We start from the raw sequence: 21,767 nt of genomic DNA, 5'->3' as shown, positions 1-21,767 counted from the left end.
TTTAAATGTTGCATGTTTATAACATTAAAGAAACTTTGATTAAAACAACAGTAATATAAGTTGCTAGAGGCCAAAAAACTTGGTCATTTTCTATATGATTCAGTTTTGTTCGTTATAAGGGGCCAAATGCATGTAGTTTCTCTTGTAAACAACTATTCTATTGTTATTTTTTTGTGTGTTATAATAATCAATTGGCATTTAGCGTGTTGTTTATGCAAATCTTTGCGTGATCAAACCTAATGAGAGGTTTTAATTTAAATAAAGAAAACTATATAAATAGCAAGCAATTTGAATATAGTCCATGATCTAAAACAAGCTGTCCCTTACTTGTTTTATCATGAAAGCTCTTTAGCACCTGTATGCATTTACACAGTGTGTTGGTCCTGCTTTCCACACAGTGTGTAGCTTCCAGCACTGTTGGGTTTTTGTTTTCTCTTTGTTGTATTGTACCAGGTAATAACCATTTGTTTGACTAATTTAAAGAAACAAAAGAGAGTCAAGAATTATACTTACAATTAGAGGTGCAGGTGCAAAAAATAATCTCCTCTGTGATATACTTTCGAGGAATGAAAGTTAAGGAATCCAACATCTAAATATGTAGCCAATGCAAGATATGCATCTTGTTCCAGTGGGGTGCATGCAGAGCAGCAGAGACACTCTCTCTGGGAATGACCTCACGCCACTCTGCCTGTTCAGGTGAGCAGCACTGCGACAGGCTCCTATAACATGACAATAAAGGGTATGCTAGTGACTCCTTAATTTTACCTGTACAAGCCGAGCCATTTGCAGTTATCTATTTGAAAGTAGCCATTCATTGACTGTGAAATACACGCAAAATACCCGTGGTTTCTAATTAGTCTTCAGTGCAGGTTGTTTATTAGAAAAGCTCCTTTGCCTTCGTTGAAATGACAGTTTAGATTTCAATAGAGAATAATAAAGCTTGAAACCTACTTCTGTCAATAATGTTTGCTTCCTTCAAATCAACATTTCTAATTAGTGACATCAATTGCTAATTAATTTTCCATCTGGGTGCTTCTATAGCTGCATAGGACACTCAAGAAATCACCCTTTTTTAGAGAGGTTTTTATGGAGATGGTAGTGACACAAATGAACAGTCTAAAACTGTGTCCACTTTTTTGAGATGTGAATCCAGGATAAAGTCTTTATTTCATCCACAGATACCATCTAAGTCTCTTTGTATTCTACTGACCCTAGAACCTCTGCCTTTGGAGCAGGCTGCCCTTCATGGTGGAGGTGGTACTAGTGCCACTTCCTGTACCTGTGCTGGAGCACTGCTGACCTTACTAGGGCTGGCTGCAGGGACATGTGGTCCCAGTATAATGCTGATGCACAGAGACTGCTGTTTTTTGGGTAGTTATATGTGAGGCTTTAATTTCAACTAGCTGTTTTGTGTCCAGCAGCGAAGTCACAAACTCTTACATGTGCCACTTAAGTGCTGGGAACAGATCAAGACACTGGCTCCAATGAGCAGATTTTTAGTTGTTTGTATTTCAGATGTTTTGTCACTTCTGTTAATATTTAGTAGCTTCCTTCAAAAGCCTCTCTGTGGTGAATAGTACCTTATTTGGGTTTGTGCGTCCTCAAAAGATATAATGATGTTAGTCCTTGGAAGGTTTATTTTTTATTTCATGTTCTTAAATAATTGAAAACATCAAAGTCTTTTTATGGCTTTTCATTTTGTTGGCAGTCAAAATACCACAGGAAGGCCAAAACTTGTATTGTTTTGGCTCTGCAGACATCTTCTTGAAAGATTTGAGCAGAATGTGTAAACATCATTTCCAGCTTTTTACATTGGTCACTAAAGCATTCTCAAATGCAGGTCAGAAATCTAGTCCTGTAAGACAAAGCCCACAATTTTATAATGGAATGATGGTCAGGGGCTTCTGCTGAAATGTTTTAATAACTTTGCAATTCACAGCAGTAAATCAGTTCTCTTGCATTTGAGTCACAGTGATTGATCACGTGTATGTAACTGGTCCACTGACATATAAAAGAATGCATTCACTTCAGACAGCATCTACCTCCTAGTTAAGACAGTGTAGTTATTTAAACAAAAGTGTAGTTCTTCAGAAAGTGTAATGTGACTGCAGCAGTTTCCTTACCAGGCCCTGTTCATTGTGCATATTGATGGCTTTCTACATTCTACAGCTTCTCACACTGCAAAGAAGAATATGCAAAATTTGTGAAAATTTTGGGGAATATAGTTTTAGAGGAAAGGGGAGCATGTGCTCATACAAAAGACTCCTTGAGTTCTCTCATTAATTTTAAACTTTTTAAAGGAAAAAACTATGAGAGTGGAAAATTGTCTCACAATTTTCTTAAGCATAAAATAGCACCAAACTTTAAAGGTTTTTTTCCTAGTTTTATTGTTGTTGTTTGGATTTTTTGTTTTGTTTTCAGTTGGGGTTTTATTTAGTCCTTTAATCACCTGGAAGTCCTTCAGTGAGGTCTAAACATATGCAAGGAGTAATTTAGGGGAAAAGCTAATTATCTGATTACCCACCTTACTGTCTTGGCAGGGCCGGGCTAGTGCCCTGTCATAGGTGCAGAGCTGGAAATGATGAATGATGTAACAAATAGATCACTTTATCTAAATAAGTTTTGGAAAGAGCTTATGATAAAGGTCCTGGTTCTTACAGACTTTGAGAAAAAAAAAAAAGAGTATGTCCCGTAAAAGACCCCAGGTAACTGTATGGATTCTCTTCTACATTTTTCCTATTTTATTTAAATTTACTATTGTCTTCAGGAAGCATTAAATTTTAAAGGTTTGTATTGCATAATACATAGACACAGCAAAGCTGTAAACTTGAAATACTGGTTTAAAATACTGACATAATCATATAAATACTGTCTTCATCAGTAAAATATTTTTTTCAAAACAGGTGCATTTTGACGTGTGTTTCAGTAGTAACAGGGGCAGGTTAGGCAGTTTATTTTCTCTCTATGCCTGCCCCTGAGCTGCTTCAACCGTGGTGGAAGTTTCCCATCCCTTTTTGCTTTCAGGAAGCAAAGAAAACCAATCAACCAGACACTAACAACAAAGTATAACCAACACACAAAACCCCCCAAACAAGGTCAAACCACCAGAGCCAACAACCCTATATTTGTCAAATTTTCAGTTTGAGCCACTGTTTCAGTTTCAGTTGTAGCACTTCCTGGGAATTTGAAGGAACCATGAAAGAATGATTCAGTTAAAAAATTCTTTCAAGAAGGCCTACTAAGGATTATTTGGGAGAAAACAAGATTGTTTTCAAAAAAACAAATAAGTTTTTCAGTGCCATATAGCCACTTGGCCTGGAACCCAGCTCTCTTGCTGTTCTGCCCATCAGCAGTGTTTAAAAATTCAGCATTTAAAAATGCAGCTTTGGGACAGATCCTCAAACAAGCTTTGTAGCACTCTGGCCTTCTTGTTTAGTGAAATAGAAACAAGGAATTAATAGGAATAGTTGCTGTTGATGGGGTGGTGGATGTTTCCTGTTCTGCACATGCTCTTAACCCAAGAGCATGTACCTCATGTTAGAAGTGTTGGCTTTGTCAGCTGCCTGCCGATGTGTGTGCCAGGCTGCTGGCCAGACAGACTGCCTGCTCACGTGTGGTGCTCTTCCCCATCATTAACCTCTGTTGTTAATTTTGGCATGTGAATTTTGTGTGTGAAGTCCTACATCAGTGAAACAAGAAGGAAAATAAAGTAGCATTTGAACAATATTGTTTTGAGTAAAATGCCGATGCATAAAGCTGACATCATTAAACAACATTGAATAAAAGATCTGAATCCTGAAGTCAGCTGAAAATCAAAAAATCTGCAAAATAGCTGCAGATGAAGTATCTGAGCAAAAACCATTGCAGTGGTTGCAAGAGAAGCTCCTGCTGGATAGCGATGGTGTGCAACAGGCTCTTTTGTAACTGTTTTAAAAGTGTGCTTTAGAGAGCAGCAAAGCTGTATTTTAAATAAGGAACACTCAATTTTCACTACTTCAATGCTTCAATGTCTGATTATCTTTTGTGTTTTCTTTTTTTTTTCAAGATCTTGATGGTTATGGCAAAATCTTTCTTCAGCTTATGGTATAATGGACTACCAGTTGGATGATTTACAGTCGTCTGAAACATGATATATGCTTCTCCTCTTCCGTGTCCATGGTGAGTTTTGTTTATGTACATACCTATTAAGTACTTCAGAGAAGGAAGTAAATGTTTTTTAGTGACCACATTAAATGTTGTTTGCATTGTTTTCATGTGGATTATCCTAGAGTTGTCAATTTACTGAATACATAAGCCCCACTCTTTTTTGTAAGCTGTTTGAGAATGTTTTAAAAACTTAAGTTCAAAAAATAACCATACAGAATTTTTCTCTCTTTTGGAAGATTTGTGAGCTGTGCAAAGATCCCAATACACAGTTTGAAACGTTATCTTTCCCTTCAGCTTCAAAGCATCTTCACCTTCATGTGGTGTGTCTTAGTTCAAATTAGATTTCAAGCAATTGTTCTTTTTTAGTAAGGCACATACCACAATGTATTTAAGAACAAAACAACTGTAACCATGTTACAAATATAATACAAAAAACAGAGAAAAAATAATTGGAGAAAATATTTGGAAAGAGTTTTTCAGTTTTATTTTTGCACTGCATCTCTGTTTTGTGCCTACAATTAATCTGATTTTAGTATCTGTGAACAATGTTAAATATCGTATAAACAATAATTTTAAAAGCAAGGCTGCTCATACTATAACTGAACTATCACTTCTGATTTACAGTGTCCAGACACACAGTAATGAAATCCAAAGCACTAGTTGTTCATTTGGCTAAACTCATTGACCGACCAAATTTGGATCTTAAAATGTTCCACTGGCTGCTCTTTACTACACCAGAAATAACAGCCCTCTCCAAAGAGGGCAGAGTTTCCTCTCCAAATATCAGGTTAAGTATTTGAGGTTAAAATCCCCATGGTTTCACTCTTCTCCTTTATAAGTGTTTAGATTTGGCTCTTACACTACAGTTTGTGAATGATACTGAATTTTATGGAATAGTTGCATTAGTCAAAGCCGTTTTTGTTATATGCTTAAGTACTGTAATGAACAAAGATCGAAGCAATGAAGTTTCTAGAGGTGTGTTTGCACTTAGATAATAGAAAGGTGTGTTTAAATATTCCATATAAATGGATAGAGGTGTTTACCAGCAAAACTGGTTACTGTTATTTTTGGTGAAAATGGATTGAAATGGACAGTCATATAGCTCTCCTGTGGAGGGCATCTTCTATCTGCTTCTCTTTTACCAATTTCAGCTGGCTTTGCATTTCAAATTATATGTCTCCCAGGTACTAACCACACAACTCTGAAACTAGGGAGCCAGATAAATAGCAAAGAAAGCGTCGTCTCACTTGTTTCCACCTGCAAATCATTGAGGAAAAAAACCTGATGTTGTTTGATGCATTATCTAGCACCTGCTGATTCTGCAAGGCATTTCCTGGGTATTCATTGAGTTCTGCATTGTTCCCTAACCAGGCTTTTTTTTTTTGCCAAATTAGCAGATTTGCTCCAAAGACTTGACCTTTTCTTTTCTCTTCTTCCTTATCAGCGAGTGCCATACATTTCTGAGCCTGTTTTTTGCATCCTGAATGTGCATTGATTCATGATGAAATAAGGACTTTGTGACAGGTCTGGTGGAAGAATTAACTTCTTTAGACAGAGAAAACTGTCTGTACCATATGTGTAAATACTGCAGGATTTTGTCTCCTTTTGCAGAGATCTACTACACCACATTTTACTGCATTTATTCTCTGTGTTTGCCACCAGGAGAACAAAATCCAGCGCAGTCCACAGCAATTCCTTTGTGGCCAAACTGAAAAAAAAAAAAAGTGTGATGAGATCTTAAATTGTTTAAGAAATGTCATTTTACATTGGCCTGAAAATTAAAAAAACACTGCTTTGTCAGTCTTATTTGTTAGAATTGTTCCTCCTTGCAGTCAAAATATTCAAGCAACGAGGATGTGCCTGTGAAAGGGCATCCTCATCCACTCCCCTTACTATGGTATCCACTCAAGGCTCATGTAGGCTCTCAAATGTCCGGTGAGTTATTCCACTGCTTCTTTTTAACCAGATAAAGCTAAGGTGGACATCAGGAACTAAACTGAATGACACCACACGTAATGTGAAACCTAGAGGATTTTCTACCTTTACTACAGTAGATTGCAGAATGATATCTAGAGGCTAAGTAAGCTTTACTCATCAAATTCAAACCCTACAAGAGAAGAAACAATATTCAAAACACTAATACACATTTAGAATCTGTAAAATAATAATGATAATAATATTTCTAGTTTATTCTCAAATCCTATACCCCATTGGACCAGAAAAACCTACTACAGAAAGGTATGCTAAGATGATGAAATGGACATGGTGGTATTTGAGAAGAACTTATGTGAAAAGACAATAGAATCTCTACAAGGAAGGAATACTCTAAATGCAAAATTGTACATCAGCACAGTTGAGCGCCTTCTGTATTTTCATTCTACTTCATATAGACAACCACTTGAAGAAACAACTCAGCAATTGTGAGATAAGATTATAGTTCTACTACCTGACTTTAAAAAAAAGGAAAAAAAAAGAAAAAAAGGCATTGAGAAGAAAACATGGAGAACGCCTAGCCCTATATCTCAGCTTCTCAGTTCAAAACAAGCTGTCAAAAACCATGTACTGAAACCTCCTGTACTAACACTAAACAGTGTAAGCTTGCATTTTGGATATTTCTGCTTCTGAACTCTTGTTTCAGCCTCTCTGTGCTGAAGGCTCCTCACAGTTTACAGGTAGCGGTGCAACTGAAGTGCTCCATTTTAACTGTAAATAATCATTAAAATTTTTAAACCAATCAATTTTTGTTATTTCCATTGCTTTCTGCCTGTTGTGGAAATTCAGAGTTCTCTAGACACCCGCTGAGTTTTCTTAGAGTGTTGCTCCATCAGAGTTCACACAGGTACATTCAGTGAATCTGGGTCCATCTGACCACACCACCTGCTAGCTGAGCTATTTGAACACATCATGGGCTTTGTTTGGATGACAGAATAAATGGCATAGCAGATACAGTGAAAGAATCAAAATGAAGCATATATTATTTATGAAAGTAATCACAATCCTACTGAGATATATCCTGAACTGAGGTGCTTGCAGCTAATAGATAGAAACAAAGTAGTAACTGTTAATATTTGTCTTGAAAACTTCTGATTTAGGTGAATTTAAACTAGTTTTTTAATGTTGCTTCAGTACATTCAAATAAAGTAAGAACTCCCCTTTGCCCTTTTACTTTCATTTCCCTGAGCCTTTGTGTACTTCATTTTCAAGCTGATATTGTGATCCAGAAGGACTGCACTATGTCAAGAGTCTTGAATAAATTATGTCACAGAAGCTTTGAAAGCTACAGAGAAACTAGCCTCAAAGTTAGGTATTGGTTTAAAAGAAAGGCCCAGTAACTGAAGAGGCATTGCTGCTGATGTGCTTTTTTCTAGTGATTTTCTATTAGTAGAGAATCTTGATTAATGGTTCTCTATCAGCATGTCCTGATTAATGTGCTAGTCAATGGATTGTTACATCATTTTATTTCCTCTTAAAGACCATCCTTCTAATGTGAGTGTGATAGGTATTGGCTTTAAATGAACTGCTGCAAACAATTTCTTTATCTGAATGGAGAAAATATTTTCACTTTCTAAAGGTTTGAATTCATAAACTATTTCTGCCAAGTAACTACCTCTATGAGCTTTTTGCATCTAAAAAAAAAATAGTAACTTTGTAAAGCTGCTTGGAATGAGAAGAGGCTCTGTGGTAATGTTACTATTGTGTTTAAATTCTATGCTCTTTAACTACAGCAGGCTCTTAAAAAAAATACTGGGTTTAAAGCTCCAGCAAACTTGCTTGAAAATAATTTCAATGAATTAATATTTAATTTTTAGCTTTTCTGCTATGCTGCTGTAAAAAAGCAATGGCAGCCATTTTCTACCAAAGGCTAAGGGCTTGCCAGTTTTTTTAGGGTAAGAAAAAAAAGCCACAAGTAAACATTAGTAAACTGATTATTTTTTGTAATTAGAATATTAATCTATATTTTTTTCTCATTAACAATTAATGACATAAGAATATATTAATTGCTTCCAATCTGTTTGTTTGATTTTTTTTTTTCTATTCTCCTGCTATGAGGATAACCTTTCCAATGGATAACCAAGATATAGTACTATCCAACCCGCTATCAGTTTGATAGGGGAGGATCCTGGAGAGCTGGAAGTGTTTAAATGGTGTGTGATCTAGGGGAGCTGTATTGGTGATGAATTACCTGTGGTGCCCAAGCAGCACTGGCTTCTTCCCTTAAAGTTAAACCTTGTTGAGCTGCATGAAATTAGTGGAACTAACTCATGCATATAATTTTGAAGGGAGAGGTGGCTTTATTTTAGAAAATCTGTAACTGAGTTGACTTTACTAGTTTGTTTTCTTACACTAGCGTGCTCACAGCACTGAAATGCGTGTTCAGGTGATCTGGCCAGCATTGCTTGTGTGCTGGAGGCCAGGAGATGTCAGCAGCTGCATCCTCACCACTTCTCTTGGGTTCCTTTTGGGGGCAACAGATGGGTTTTAGGGATTCACCTCAGAATTTTGTTTGCTTCAGCTTCTGCAAGTGCTAGGCAAATTGGCTGCCAGGTGTTCTTTCATGTTTCTCAGGGTGGCTGGGCTGGCAGCAGGAGACACATGGCATCACTGCCTGTGATGTTGCCTCTCTTGCTTGCTTACACTTCTGACCTACACAGCTGCCCGGTTTACAGGGTCATCAATTACACAGTTTTAATTCTGGATACCTAGCTTGAGAAAATATGCTAAATGCTTACTAGAAAAAACGAGGACCTAAAAATTACCTAGGATTAATCACCCAACAATGTGTCTGAAAGTGGAATTCTGTTTCTTTTAAAAAAACCCCTAAATATATCCAGCCTCTGTTTGGTGGACATTAACTGTTGAAGTCAGGTGGTTCTTTCAATATCCCTGAGAAACCTGAGTTTAACTCCCAGGTTTCTCACAGAAATGGTTCAATAGGGACTTTTTGGGGGAAAAAAAAGTATGTTTCTTAAAGCAATTAGCAATTTTTTTCTTTTTTTTTTTTCATATTTAGCAGGCAAACTTTCTTTCTGAATGCTTATTATTTTGAAGCTTTGGAAGTTTATATTATATAAATATAGATGTTGGAAAGAGTTTTTTTAGATGACTATAATTTTGAAATAAACAAGATGATATTGAGATATTTAATAACTATATGGCCCTGTGGCAGAGGAAAACAAGTCTTTGATAATCATAGTATATAATAGGTAATAGAAATAGTTTTAAGAAGATTGTATTATTTTTTTTCCAATCATCTAAATATTAGAATACTTATGACTATTTGTAAGACCCAGGGACATGTTGGCTATAAGGCTCCTCCCACTCCAGGCAGGACCATTGCCCACCCAGATGAGGGCAGATGTGACTTCTGCTGGCTGCCTATCCCCTCTGCTCCTGGTCCCTACTCGTGCTGGGGTTTATTCTGTGACATGAATCCACCTTGGCACCTGAGAAGGACATGAGGTTTCTGTGGGTTTAAACCTCAAGAGTGTAAACATCTACCCAGCTAGGGACACTGCCATCAGCTGTGTCAGCACTCTCCTTATTTACTGTCAGTTGTTGCCTCTTGTGCAATCAGCAGCTCATTGATGAAACTGTTCACAAATGTAGGCTGCTGAAATTTACAATGAGGTAAGAATTAATTTTTCATTTTATTTTTAATTATTTTCAACATACCAATGTTATAATATAATTTTCCTAATAGCAGAGAATAGTTATAAGGACATATGCCCAAATTAAGGAAAATAATTTTAAGACTTATTTGAAAAGTACATTCGCAAAGCACAATGTAGAAAACAAATAAGAATCACTGCAGTTCTGTGATTTCCAACTGATCAAATGCATCTGTATTTCCTCTAACTTTGATTATTCACATGGCCAGCATCAGCAATAGCAAAGTTGTAGAAAAGATAGAGTTTCTGATAAGCAATTTATATTTTTCAGCTCAGGGAAACAAAATCTAGGCATTTGAAAAAACTAATCGAGTACTTGAGAAGGAGGAGAATGAGATTCATAAGTTTAATTCATCATCCGCAGTTCATCCACAGTTCAATTTTGCATTCATTGCTTTTAGATGAAGTCTATATTAAATCTGAGTAAATTTTTTCAGAAATTTAACTAAGGCTTGGGTTTTGTTTTTCTTTTTAATTTTTTCTTTTATTGTTGTCTATAAAAAATATAGATATTGGTAATTTTTTAGCTTGAATAGAACTATCTAATTGAGATCAGAACTGTTGCTAGAAAACTAGATCAGTGCAGATTTTTACAAGTACATCAGTCATAGTTTCTGATAGAACTGCTGTTTGCAGATAATGTTCATCTTTTCAGACCCTCTGGTTTCAGTGAAATGCTGTTTGATATTCTTCTTTTCCAGAAAATTAACAAAGTTGGAGTAAACTAGCATAAAATTCTCAAAACTTTGTATTTTGTGGAGTTGCTTTTGACAAAAGCATCTTTAATATCCTTTTCTGTTAAGTTTTTATCCTGCAGTGAAGTCTTCCCTCAGTATCCTCTTCTCCAGGCTGAACAGACCAAGTCACCTCAGCCACTCCTCATACATCTTCCCCTCAAGGACCTTCACCATCCTTGTTGCCCTCCTTTGGACGCTCTCTAAGAGCTTAATGTATTTTTTATATTGTGGTGCCCAAAACTGCACACAGTACTCAAGGCAAGGCTGCCCCAGAGCACAGAGGGCAATCCCCTCCCTTGACCGGTTGGCTTAGTGAGACATAATGTTCATCATTCTAAGAATTAATATATGCTGTTGTGTCTTAATTCAGTTTCCTGTATGTCATTAACTGATGCTTTTTTAGGTGTGATGTGTGTGTATATATACAGATGTGCACATACATAAAAAGATAAAATTAAAATTTAAATTATACAGGAGCACTTTAAAAAATAAGTTGTTTGGGCAGAGAAAAGAGGAAAGGAGCAAACTTGGAAAGTAATCTCTTTCATTTAAAATAAAATTTAAAATTTTTTTCCATTGCATGCTTTATTTGAATTCTGAATCCATTACTGTGCATCTCTTATTACTCAGATCCTTAAGATAAAGACAGGATTCACCTGGTTTTTCTAAGTTGGCAATGGGGAGAGGCAGACAACTTCAGAAGGCAGTTCCTCTCTTACATCTATCTTAGATACTTATCATAGATGAGGATATATTACCCTCTGGAATTGTTTGTGCATGCAGTATTTTTATTTCCTATTTTAAAAACAAACCAAGATAACCTCGAAAACCTCAGTGCTTCCTATAGTTCATTTTATTTTGTTAGACCTGCAGCAATTGCATCTCTGGAGTGACCACACTTGTTCAAATGGATTGTACATTTTAAGTACACAAAAGCTGTCTCTCAAGATGATAGAAACTCAATGGTTTGACATTCACAAAAATAACATACTTTATATGTTGCATGCTACTTGATGCCTTTTTTATATATAAACAGAATATTAAATCTATTAAAACTTAGAGTTTATTTGCAAAAAAAATAAAATTGGGAAAAGCAAGACTTTTTGAATAATTTTCTACTTTTTCTACTTGTTACTGGAAAAGAGTACTTTATAGCAGTAATACCCATTTAACTACTTTGTGCGATGGAATTTCTCTTATATTGAATCCTGTGTCACCCCTCTTCTAGACAATCTTTGCCTTATGTTATTGGGAGTTTTTTACTATTTTTTTCTGTTTTGGACAAGCTTGTGCTGCTTGTTGCCTTTCATGTTGCCTATACTAACTGAACTAATAAAAATCTTTGTCTCTATTAGATTCTTTTGCCTTACACAGGATCAACTATAAGAGTACAGCAGTCCTTCAACGTAGCATCAGACTAGTGTCTTGCCTATGTTTACTCAATACAGTAGCTTTTAACCAAATAACCTTTGAATTCTGATGTCTTTGCCATGTCCTCTCTTTGGGAAGAGCTTTACTAGTTTAACATGTTTAATCATCTGTGGTAGACAGTCTTCATTTCCTCTCCTAAGTGAAATGGATGTTTTGGTGCTTAGTTAAATAGTGTTTCACCACAGCAATGTGGGCATTTTAGTGGTGTGGAAATTATTTCCCATTGGAGAAATATATAGCTCTATTCAGGACTTGATACTTACAATCCAAGTTTCGTGTTCAACCAAGTGAAGTTAATGGCTTGACTGCATTATACAAGACTTTCTTCTGTAGTCCTAACTAATCAATGCAATGCTTTAAGGCTGGAATGTTTTGAATAAGAGATGACACCAAGGTTTTCGCCATTTGTAATAATAAATCAAACTGTGTCATTTGGGGTTATCCTGACCAGATTTCAGCTTGTATTACATCTTGCCTTATAAACTTTTTACTCCATTTCAATTATACAGTCTGCTGTTCTCTAGTTCTTCCTCTAAGCTGTTCTGTTGCTTGGCTCTGCTGTATTCCCTCCTCCAGGTGACTTTGCTTCAAATGCCTGGAAGAAAATGATTCCACTTAGAAATAGGTAACAGCACAGTAATATAGAAGAGGTTTTAAAATTATCACATGGTCACCCCTTTCCTGCCTGAAAGATTGTTGATATCTTGTCTTTGCAGTATTAGAAAAAGAAGCTAGCATTGTTTTATATTAGGAAAATCATTTTATCACTTGATAGGCTGCCCAGCTACATTGCTATCAAAGAGCAGTTGAAGGCTTTTGAGAATAGAGCATTTGTGGGTGTGATTATACGCTGGGGAGAGGAGGTGAAGGATCTGCCTTAAAGTGATAAATCCTATGAGAATTGAGGCATGAAACTTTCCAACAAGCGTCTGAAGCAACATTTTAGCACCTACAGCAGGTGATGGCAATGAGTCTGAAAAGCTCTGATTAAATGAATTCAAGTATTGGTGTTAGAAAATCAGGTCTCTCAAGAATAGGGCTAGTTACATGGAAAGTCGGAGGTAATTTAAATTGCAGCGCAACTCTACTTTATGTTAACTCCAAGCAAGGTCATAAAATAATCATTCATATGTTCTGAATGTGAGTCAGCTATGGAGCAGGAATAATCATAGATTTCTTTTGTTTGGAAAATTTATACATTAGAGCTGATTCAGGCACAAGCTCACCATATTTGTTAAAGTTCTAATACAAATTTTTAACACCAGAAGAACTAGAGCCTAAACGAGGAGAAATGATTCACAATAGATTTTTTTTTTTTTTAATTTGAAATTTGCCAGTTCTCTGTCCTGTGCACAATAAAGATAAACCAGTAAATAGAAACCTTATGGTGTATGTAGAGGACACTGTTTAAATCTCTGTGAAGTAAATTAACATTGTGAATAAACAAGACAGGGTATTTTTAAAAACAAAGAAGGTTTTCTCACAAAATGGAGGACTTCTTATCTGTTATATTTGGGTGCAGTCTAGTTGGACAAGACAGACAGATAACCTTTGGCTATTTTTAAAAGAATGTGGCTTTGGGAAGGGGTGATTTAAATTCTGTGTTTAGGATGGGCAAGGTTACTCCACACGGGGTGACATCATCCTGTGCTCCCAGTCTTTTGTGGGTGACACAGATGAAAGCAAGAAGCCTGTAACTGCAGTGCTATCCATGGGAGGGCTGCATGCATCCTCTGCTGTTACATATGTCTGTAATCCTGAGCAATTTATAAGATAAGGGATAATTCATCTGTTCACAGAGAGTCATTGTTAGTTCAGAGGATAAATAATTATCATCACCTCACTGAGTATTATGAGACTGCTAGCACTGACTTCCCCTTCTATTTGGTTAAAGAAAGCTATAAACCTTCCTTGTTAACTGTGTTTTATACTGTTGCTTTTATACCACATTTCTGTGAGCCATATAATTGTTGACAGTTTTTGATTATGTTTGACTTTTATTTTTGCTCCCAGTGTTCTGTGCATTTTAGATTGAATTCATGATTATACAGTGTATGATTACTGATAAGCTCCTGACTATTTGAAGGACTGAAATAAAGCTCTTTTACTTTTCCTCTGTTTTTCCTCCCCCTTTACTTAAATTAGCCATGTAGGAGAAGAGAGTCAAAGCAAGACACCAATATTCATTGAGAAGAAATTTGTCATTGTCTGGTTATTCTGCTGCAAAGAATGCTTTAGTTCAAAGGTATGTGATACAACACACTTAAAAAGCTGCCTGTGCTCAGTCTGGACTAAATTATTGGAATAATTAGACACTTCTCAGACTTGAAGAACTATAAAGCTATAATATTTTTTTTCAAATTCTCTAATTACGTCATAAAACGTAATGTTTCAGTTTCCTGATGTGATAGGTGAAAAATCAACCAAATGGAGAAATGTTTTTATGATGGCGTGATTGGCTATCCCAGCCAGGAACAGCACTGAATCACCAGACTTGAGAAAGGGTTGTACCACACTGAAGCTGAACGTGCTCCGCCTTTCCCTCTTCCCCTGCTTCTGAGCCTCAGGCAGCACAGAGGTCACTATCTTCCAGGAATATTTTGGCCATCCCTACTCATTCTTAGGAACTATGAGTTTCTAGGAAGTTTTTGAAAACTGAGTTTCTTTGTATGTTTCCCAAACTCATGTTAACTTTTTCCGGCATCCCAAAATAACGTTAGATTCTGAATGCGTTTTTGCCACCCAGTAACTAAATCCGTATTGCTTTTCCAATAAATTAATTGTAAAACTATGTTGTTTTTTTCCAGAGGGGAGTTTTGTGTTATGTTAATTAAAAAATAACCCTTATCCTTTCCCCCCCATTTAATATGGGTATGGATTCCAATGTAATGAACCCATTATCCATGATTTAACTGTTACAGTCTGAATCTTCATGTACTACCCAGTTTCTGTGAGGAATTGTACTAAGCAGAAGAAGTGAGAGCTCCAAAGTGCCTCTGTTGTGGCAAAAGAATTTTGCTTCCAAATATGTGAGCATCTATATGTTGGCTGTAACCCACTTCATTTCTATAGAGATCCAGAGATCATACTCTCCAGAGTACACTGGAATGATGGTGGTTGTTGTTCCCTGGCACAAGCTCAATAGAAAAAGACTGTCGTTGTTTCAGAGGGTCTTGAGGTGCAGGAAAATGGAAGGAACAGGCATACAGGGAAACAAAAGACAAAGATAAAACAAGGCTAGCTATCATGAAAGTGTATCCGCCCGACAGTAGCTGACACTGAGGTTTCAAAGGGAAGCCTCATGACATTTTATGACTTCAGGACTTGTAGCTGTTCATACATGAATAATGCAGTTAAGAAAATTATTAACAAGTTAGAGAAACAGACTTTTCCAGGTTACTTCACTTCTATGATATCCCCAGAAAGTCTGTCAGAGCTCTTCTGCAGTCTCCTAAAGTTTGGTAGGTCCCTAAAATCTGGGCAAAACAAGTGTCTCATGGCCTACTGTGATAAGTGGTAAACTAACATTATGTCTGTGTTTTCTCTGCAGTTGTGGGGCTTGTCCTCTACTAATGGAGTATATGGATACATTAAAATTCATAATTTGGGAAAAGAATAGGTGAGGGTAATTTTAGACATCTGTGACACAGTGGGAAAAGACCTGTATGTCAGTTTAGTAGCTGGTTTGTGTGCTCTTGCACATACTGGAGATATAAAGAAAATAGAGCAGAAATCAGGAATAATGGAGGTGGGGCTGTGCTTCTTTGGAAATCTCTTCCTTGGAAAGTAGGTCAAGCAGCTCCTGTCACTGTGATGTTTTGTTTATGAGAGAAAGGACAAAATGAAAATAATTTACTAGCACTGCTTGAGAACTGTCACCATCTACTTCTTGATGGAGTACAGGTGGCAGTAAGTGGTGTGTTTGAGTACAAGTTAAATTATCAGTATTAATTAGCTGTCTGAGCTCTCAATTGTTTTTCCTCTGTGAGTTTTTTCTAGACAAATCTTGTGGGTTATAGAAAATATAATCAAAGCAGTTGACTCTACTGTATGTGTATTTACTTATCTCTGTTTTATATCTACTTGTTCAAATGTGAAACCTTCTCTGATTAACTCTGCTTGTTTAATCTGGGATAAAGTGGTGGTGGTTTTCTCAACTTTTTTTGTGCTTCAACATGGAGATTTTATCATTTACTTTCATTTGAAAAGGAAAAGTAAAAATGTGTGGACTAATATCAACTCCTACAGGAGTGATTTTCATGACTTTAAACAGGAGAAAGTGGCAGTGTATCAAACTTACAAAATAAATAAATTCATCAAATTGAGATCAAGTGGAATGTGTTGATATTTTTGAATTATCCAATGATTCAGCTTTTTCTGTAGTAAAAGTCTGTAAATACGTTTCTTATAATTTGGTTTTCGAACACTGTCTAATTGGATCTAGGTTAATGATCTTATTAAGTCAGGTCAGGAGAGCAGTTACTAACCTTAGTAACATGTTTTGGACTGTCTTGGTCAGTTGAAAATATGTTTGGAAGTAACTTTTACTTGTGGAAATAAACTCTTCTCATATTGCTTGCAGAAGGAATTACAGCAATGTGCAGTGGAAAGTACGATACAATATCTGGCATTTGCTTGTGTCTACATGTGCTGAAATCTCTTCCAGTCCCAGCACTGACAAAATGAAAGCTTTTGGTTTCACCATGGATCAGCTATGATACTGACATGGTAGTTTCCTTTCCATAGCCCACCATCTCCTTGCTCTTCTTCAGGTGTTGGGACCATCTCTCTGCTGATGTGCCTGCCCAAAACGTGATCCCGCACTGCTGTGGCAGGTACAGCTGTGTCACATAGCAGGACAGAAAGCCAGTCCTGAGCTGCACAATGCCAGCATAGCTCAATGTGGTGCTACAACAAAAGAGTTTAAATGGTGCCTTGAAGGTATGAGTTGTAACTTGACTTTCTACAGGGGTGCCTGGGCTGTGTCTCCCAGGCACTGGCAGGTGTAGTGCAGAAGGAATGTTGTCCAGACTTAGCACTGCTCTCCAGTGCAGCTCCCATCCCTCTGTTTGCCAGTAATTCCTGTTTGCTTGTGTCCCTCGTTCCTGAGCTCATTCAGTGGTAACAGCAGAGTAGGTACTCCAGTATTCTTTGTAAGTCTGATTGGGTTTGGGTTTGTTTCCTTTTTGTATTTACTGATTTGTCAAAATAATGATGAAATTGATGACCTAATGAGGTTTACAGTGGCCTTCAACGTGAATAGAAATTTACCCTTTTTTTTTTTTATGGGCCTCTTCAATATTTGCTTAATTCTGACTAGGTTAAGTCTCTGCTTTATCTGTGTCTCTGCTTTTATACAGTCCATTTCAGTCACTATCACACTTGTTTCTTCTTGCTTATGAAAGAGATTCCAGGCTGTGTTTTTCCCCTTACTTATTTATGGATCATAACAGATTATTGCTTTGTTTGCTTGCACTAGTTGCTTTTTGAACTTTGAAAAACTTTTTTTGGCATTTATTGAGGTTCTGATGCTGGTTTAGGGTGGGTTTGTGTTTTGGTTTTTTTTTTTCCTTCTTTAATGAATGCCTCATTAAATGAAAGAGTAATTTTATAAACTATTTAAAAAAGTAGTTTAGGAGTTAGAAGGGAAGCTCTTAATCTTTAGGGCACTTGGACTATGCAGCAACCTCTGAAATAAAAATAATCAATATATTAAATGGATCATATGACCCTTTGCTGTTGAGCACCTTGGTATCTGAAGGTCACCTTGCTAAATATGTATATATACAATCCCAGGTGGCTTTTAGAAGCGTACCTGCTTCAGTAATTTATCAAAGACAAGCGAGACATGGTGGTATAGCAATGTTACCAGGACCAATGCGTTGGCAGCCAAGTCAAATCATGTCTGGAGAACATAATTATTTATCCATATGGGACTCCCCCTTAAAACAAACAAATACAAAACTTCCCAGCTGCAGCTCTTCTACAGAGCAGCCACTGGCATCAGGAAAAGCAGAACGGATAGCATGGTACCTCAAACTGAGTCTTTTTCTACAGGCTGTCAGGGCTCAGTAATCTAATCTGTTGTGTTGATGAGAACTGATAGAGTTAAGCACTGCAGGGCAGGGCCAAGAAGGAAGTTATAAACAGAGGTCTCGAAGCACTGGGGAAGTGTATTGAAATCAACCTTCTGAACAGTGTGCATCATAGCTGCCAGAGTGAAAGAAATGGCTGGCAATATTTCAGCTCCTGAAAGGTATGTTTCAAGAGTCTTGGCACAAAAAAAAAAAATGAACAGATGTAGATGCTAAAAAGCAAGATGTTAAAATATATTAAATAAATGCTTTTTATTACAGCTTTGAAGTACTTTTGTATCTGACAAAGAACATTTACCAAAAGGGTTGTTAAGCATTGCAGCGGGCTGCCCAGGGAAGTGATGGAGCCACCAACCCTGGAGGTACTTAGAAGACATGTATGGATGGCACTTAAAGTCTTAGTTTAGTGATGAACTTGTCAGTGCTGGGTTAATGGTTGGACTTAATGATCAAAGAGGTCTTTTCCAAACTAAGTTTTTTTAGATTTGGGGATGGTGGGTCTGTGTCCCCCTGGCTCAGGTAGTTGAGAGAAATCCAGTGTCCCAGAGGCTGGCATGAACTGTCACCTGGAGCCTGCTTCTCCAGCTTTTCCTTTCAGCTGCAAGACTCTAGGCTCCTCTGTGCAGATACAAGAGATCTGTGCAACCTGTGGCTCAAATGTGTCTTGTTTGATCTTTTCATCAAGGAGCCCAAAGCCTGGAACCAAGTTTCTCAATCACTGTTTCCCATCGAACCTGGTGAAACAAGTAAGGATTTCAGTGGGGGAGAAGGTGGGGGACATTGTTTACACTAGCAGTTACTGAAAAGCAAAAGCTTTTCTAATTAGACTTTTCCTTTCTTTTTAAAATTTAATTTTATTTTTTAATACGATGATTTTGGAGAAGCTGATGTGCTCTCAGCTGCAGTGGTGGAAGGGTTACAATTTTGTGTGCCACAAAATCAAGAACAGAATGTTGTTAATCTGTTATCTTAAAATTCCTATTCTCTGAAGTTTTGAAATGTCATTGATACAACAATTTGCTAAGATATGCTAGCAGTGCTTTACAGAGCTGTGACATTTTGCATTATAAAATACTTCTTGAAGCAAGGAGGTTATGTATTATCCTATCCCTCTAGGCTGATAACCAGAGTAGAGGTTGTCATTCAAGGTGCAGATTACAGTATGTTACAAAAATTATTTAAATTGTTTCTGAGGTGTTTGAGCAAGAGATATAAAATATGCTAACATTAATTTTGGATCTCAAAATTAAAAACAGATTTGTTTTCAAATAAAATTGCTGCCTTATGTAACAGCCACATTTCAGAAAATCTGATCATATTAGAGTACAATAATAGTTCAGGTTTTTTTCGTCTGGAAGGTAAGTAAATATTTAGATACATAAGTAAAAGTGGTCTTGATGTCTTTTCTTTTTTTTTTTTAATCCTGTCCTAGAAGCACTGAGTCTACAGAAATTTTCTGTACTCTACAAATTCAACCTTTTTTTTTGTCTGCAACTTGACACAGTGTAATTTTAACACTGAAATGTTAATAGCATTTTCAGGGGAATAATTCATACAGTTCTATTACTTATGTCACTGTGAAAAAGAAAAGAAATTTACCAGACCTGGGTAGCTGTTAAAAGGTGGTGTAAGTTTGAATAACTTTGTGAAGGACACACACATCCTTCGTGGTGCAGAACCCTGCCGGCTGGACAAGAATTGAGGACATGCTTCAGGTTTCAGCTTCTGCCTTTCTTTTTGGTTTTGGTGGCATTGAATGATATTGCTGAACTTTCTTTTGAATGCTTACAGTATTTTCTGCAAAATAATTTTTTCATGTTTGTCCAATTTAGGAGCCTCCCTGAGCCATGAACAAGCTGAGAGACCTCTCTGACCCTATTAATATGTTGTAGAACAACTTGTCTACCAGGATAGATTTACCTGACCCAGGGAAATAATTGTGTTAGTTTTAAATAGTTTTGCTCTTGTTTTTAATACAGTTTCACATTTGCAGAGCATAATCCGACTCATTCTATACTGTGACTTTCCCTCTGAATTTCAGCAGAACTCATGTGTTTAAAATAAAATATGTGCCTAAGTGCTCTGGTGGCCAGGGGCCAAAGCACTCAACATGTTGCAGGGCTGAGCCTGCTGCTTTAATGTATAGTCTTCTCTAGCCCATGATAAATCAGGATTAACTCTATAGAAAGTGTCACAGTTCTGTGAGGAAAATATCTCAGTGCATGGAGGGTAGCTCAGGCTCCTAGGAAATACAAGCAACAGAAGCAACGCCAATGGTTTTTTTAAATTTGTCATCAAATGAGGTGCTTTTTGTGGCTAATGAATTAGTCAGTTAATTTTCTCATCAGCATGCTCAAGCTTGTTCTTGCTGTTGAACAGTCTTTTATCTTTTCATACGTTGTTGAAGGTGGCATTAACTTTGCCTTCTTTCTTGTTATAAGGGCTTTAAATGCCTTCACAATAATGAATGTAATTTGTGGTTTAATCTGTGCATAGTGTACATTATTGCTGCTGAGGAAGCAGAGGGAGTCAAGTGGGAGATCTCCATTCTATCTCTTCTTCTCATTTACACCACGGAAGCATTTGAGGATCCTTATTATGCAAAGCAGTTTGTGTATTTTTTTCGCATGGTAATAATGAAATAAAGTGGGATATACTTCAGACATGCATTTTGGCAATTATTATTTGGTAACTAAGTCTTCAGTATGTCATTTCACACATATTCTATTTTTCTATTAATTTTTGAGAAATAACTTTTTTTGTTTAGGGGATAATTGAAAGATAATCCTTTAAATTTTTTTTAGTACCTTTCACTACAAAAAAAATCTGTGTTATTTTGCTTTTGATAAGATACCTAAAGACAGAAGGGTGATGTTAAGGAGTGTATACTTAAATTTTGTTATTGATCACTGAACTCTTGGTGGCTGATTCTGTTGTCGAGTCTACTCTAGGTCAGCTTTTATTTTTCTTCTTTTCAGTCAGCTAGTTTTACATAAATCATTACACAGCATACTGAAGAAGCTGTTTTGAACTTTTGGTTTCCAGGGGATATTTCTCTCCTCATGCTTGCCAGTGCTGGCCTGTTGAAACAGCATTTCAACAGCCCGACTGGGCTGAACAGTTTACCCCCAATGCTCAAAAATCTCCAGGGGAACCTTTAAAATGCTACACAAGCAAGTTTCAGGAATTGCGTTTACTGTCAGTAAAGCATGGAAAAGGAGCAAGTGGCTTTCCAGTCTCCTGAGGGGAATCTCTTGGCTTGTTGACAGAAGTGAAATTATGGATGTAGGACAAAAATAAAATGAAGTGTGTGGAGCTAGTAAAAGTTAAAAATATGAAAGCCAAAACATATAAACAAAGGGCTGGTAGTAGGGCATGCTTGGGACTGGAAGTTGCAGAGTAGGACATAGTAGAAGGCCACAGCTATATACCTATAGAATTTTGGGGATTTTCTCAGCAAAACTCAAAGAAAAAAACAACCAACAAACAAAAAATCCTGCAGTTTCAACTGTGGCGATGGAGAGTTATAAATAATACTGAAAAAACACTAGCAATTCAGAGTGATTTGGAAAGGGTTCTCTGTAGGAGATGTGCACCTGGTTTTTGTTCTGTGTAGGGGACTATTTCCCGGCTGCTTCGACAATTACAGTTCAATGAAATATTCCATAACTTCCAAAACTTCCATACAG

At 36.8% G+C, this 21,767-nt stretch overlaps 1 protein-coding gene across 1 annotated transcript in view; it reads left to right on the top strand.

Annotated features, from left to right (window-relative positions):
• CHRM3 (cholinergic receptor muscarinic 3) overlaps window positions 1-21,767 on the top strand; it is a 271,172-nt gene that overhangs the window by 78,972 nt on the left and 170,433 nt on the right. Inside the window, exon 2 of the mRNA XM_064648727.1 lies at window positions 4,046-4,158. Within this exon, the coding sequence (XP_064504797.1) occupies window positions 4,134-4,158 (25 nt within the window). The 5' untranslated portion in view covers window positions 4,046-4,133. The remainder of the gene's footprint in view (window positions 1-4,045; window positions 4,159-21,767) is intronic.

Source organism: Pseudopipra pipra, chromosome 3, assembly GCF_036250125.1.
Source record: "Pseudopipra pipra isolate bDixPip1 chromosome 3, bDixPip1.hap1, whole genome shotgun sequence".
Lineage (NCBI taxonomy): Eukaryota > Metazoa > Chordata > Aves > Passeriformes > Pipridae > Pseudopipra > Pseudopipra pipra.
This window is presented reverse-complemented; position numbering and strand designations above follow the sequence as displayed.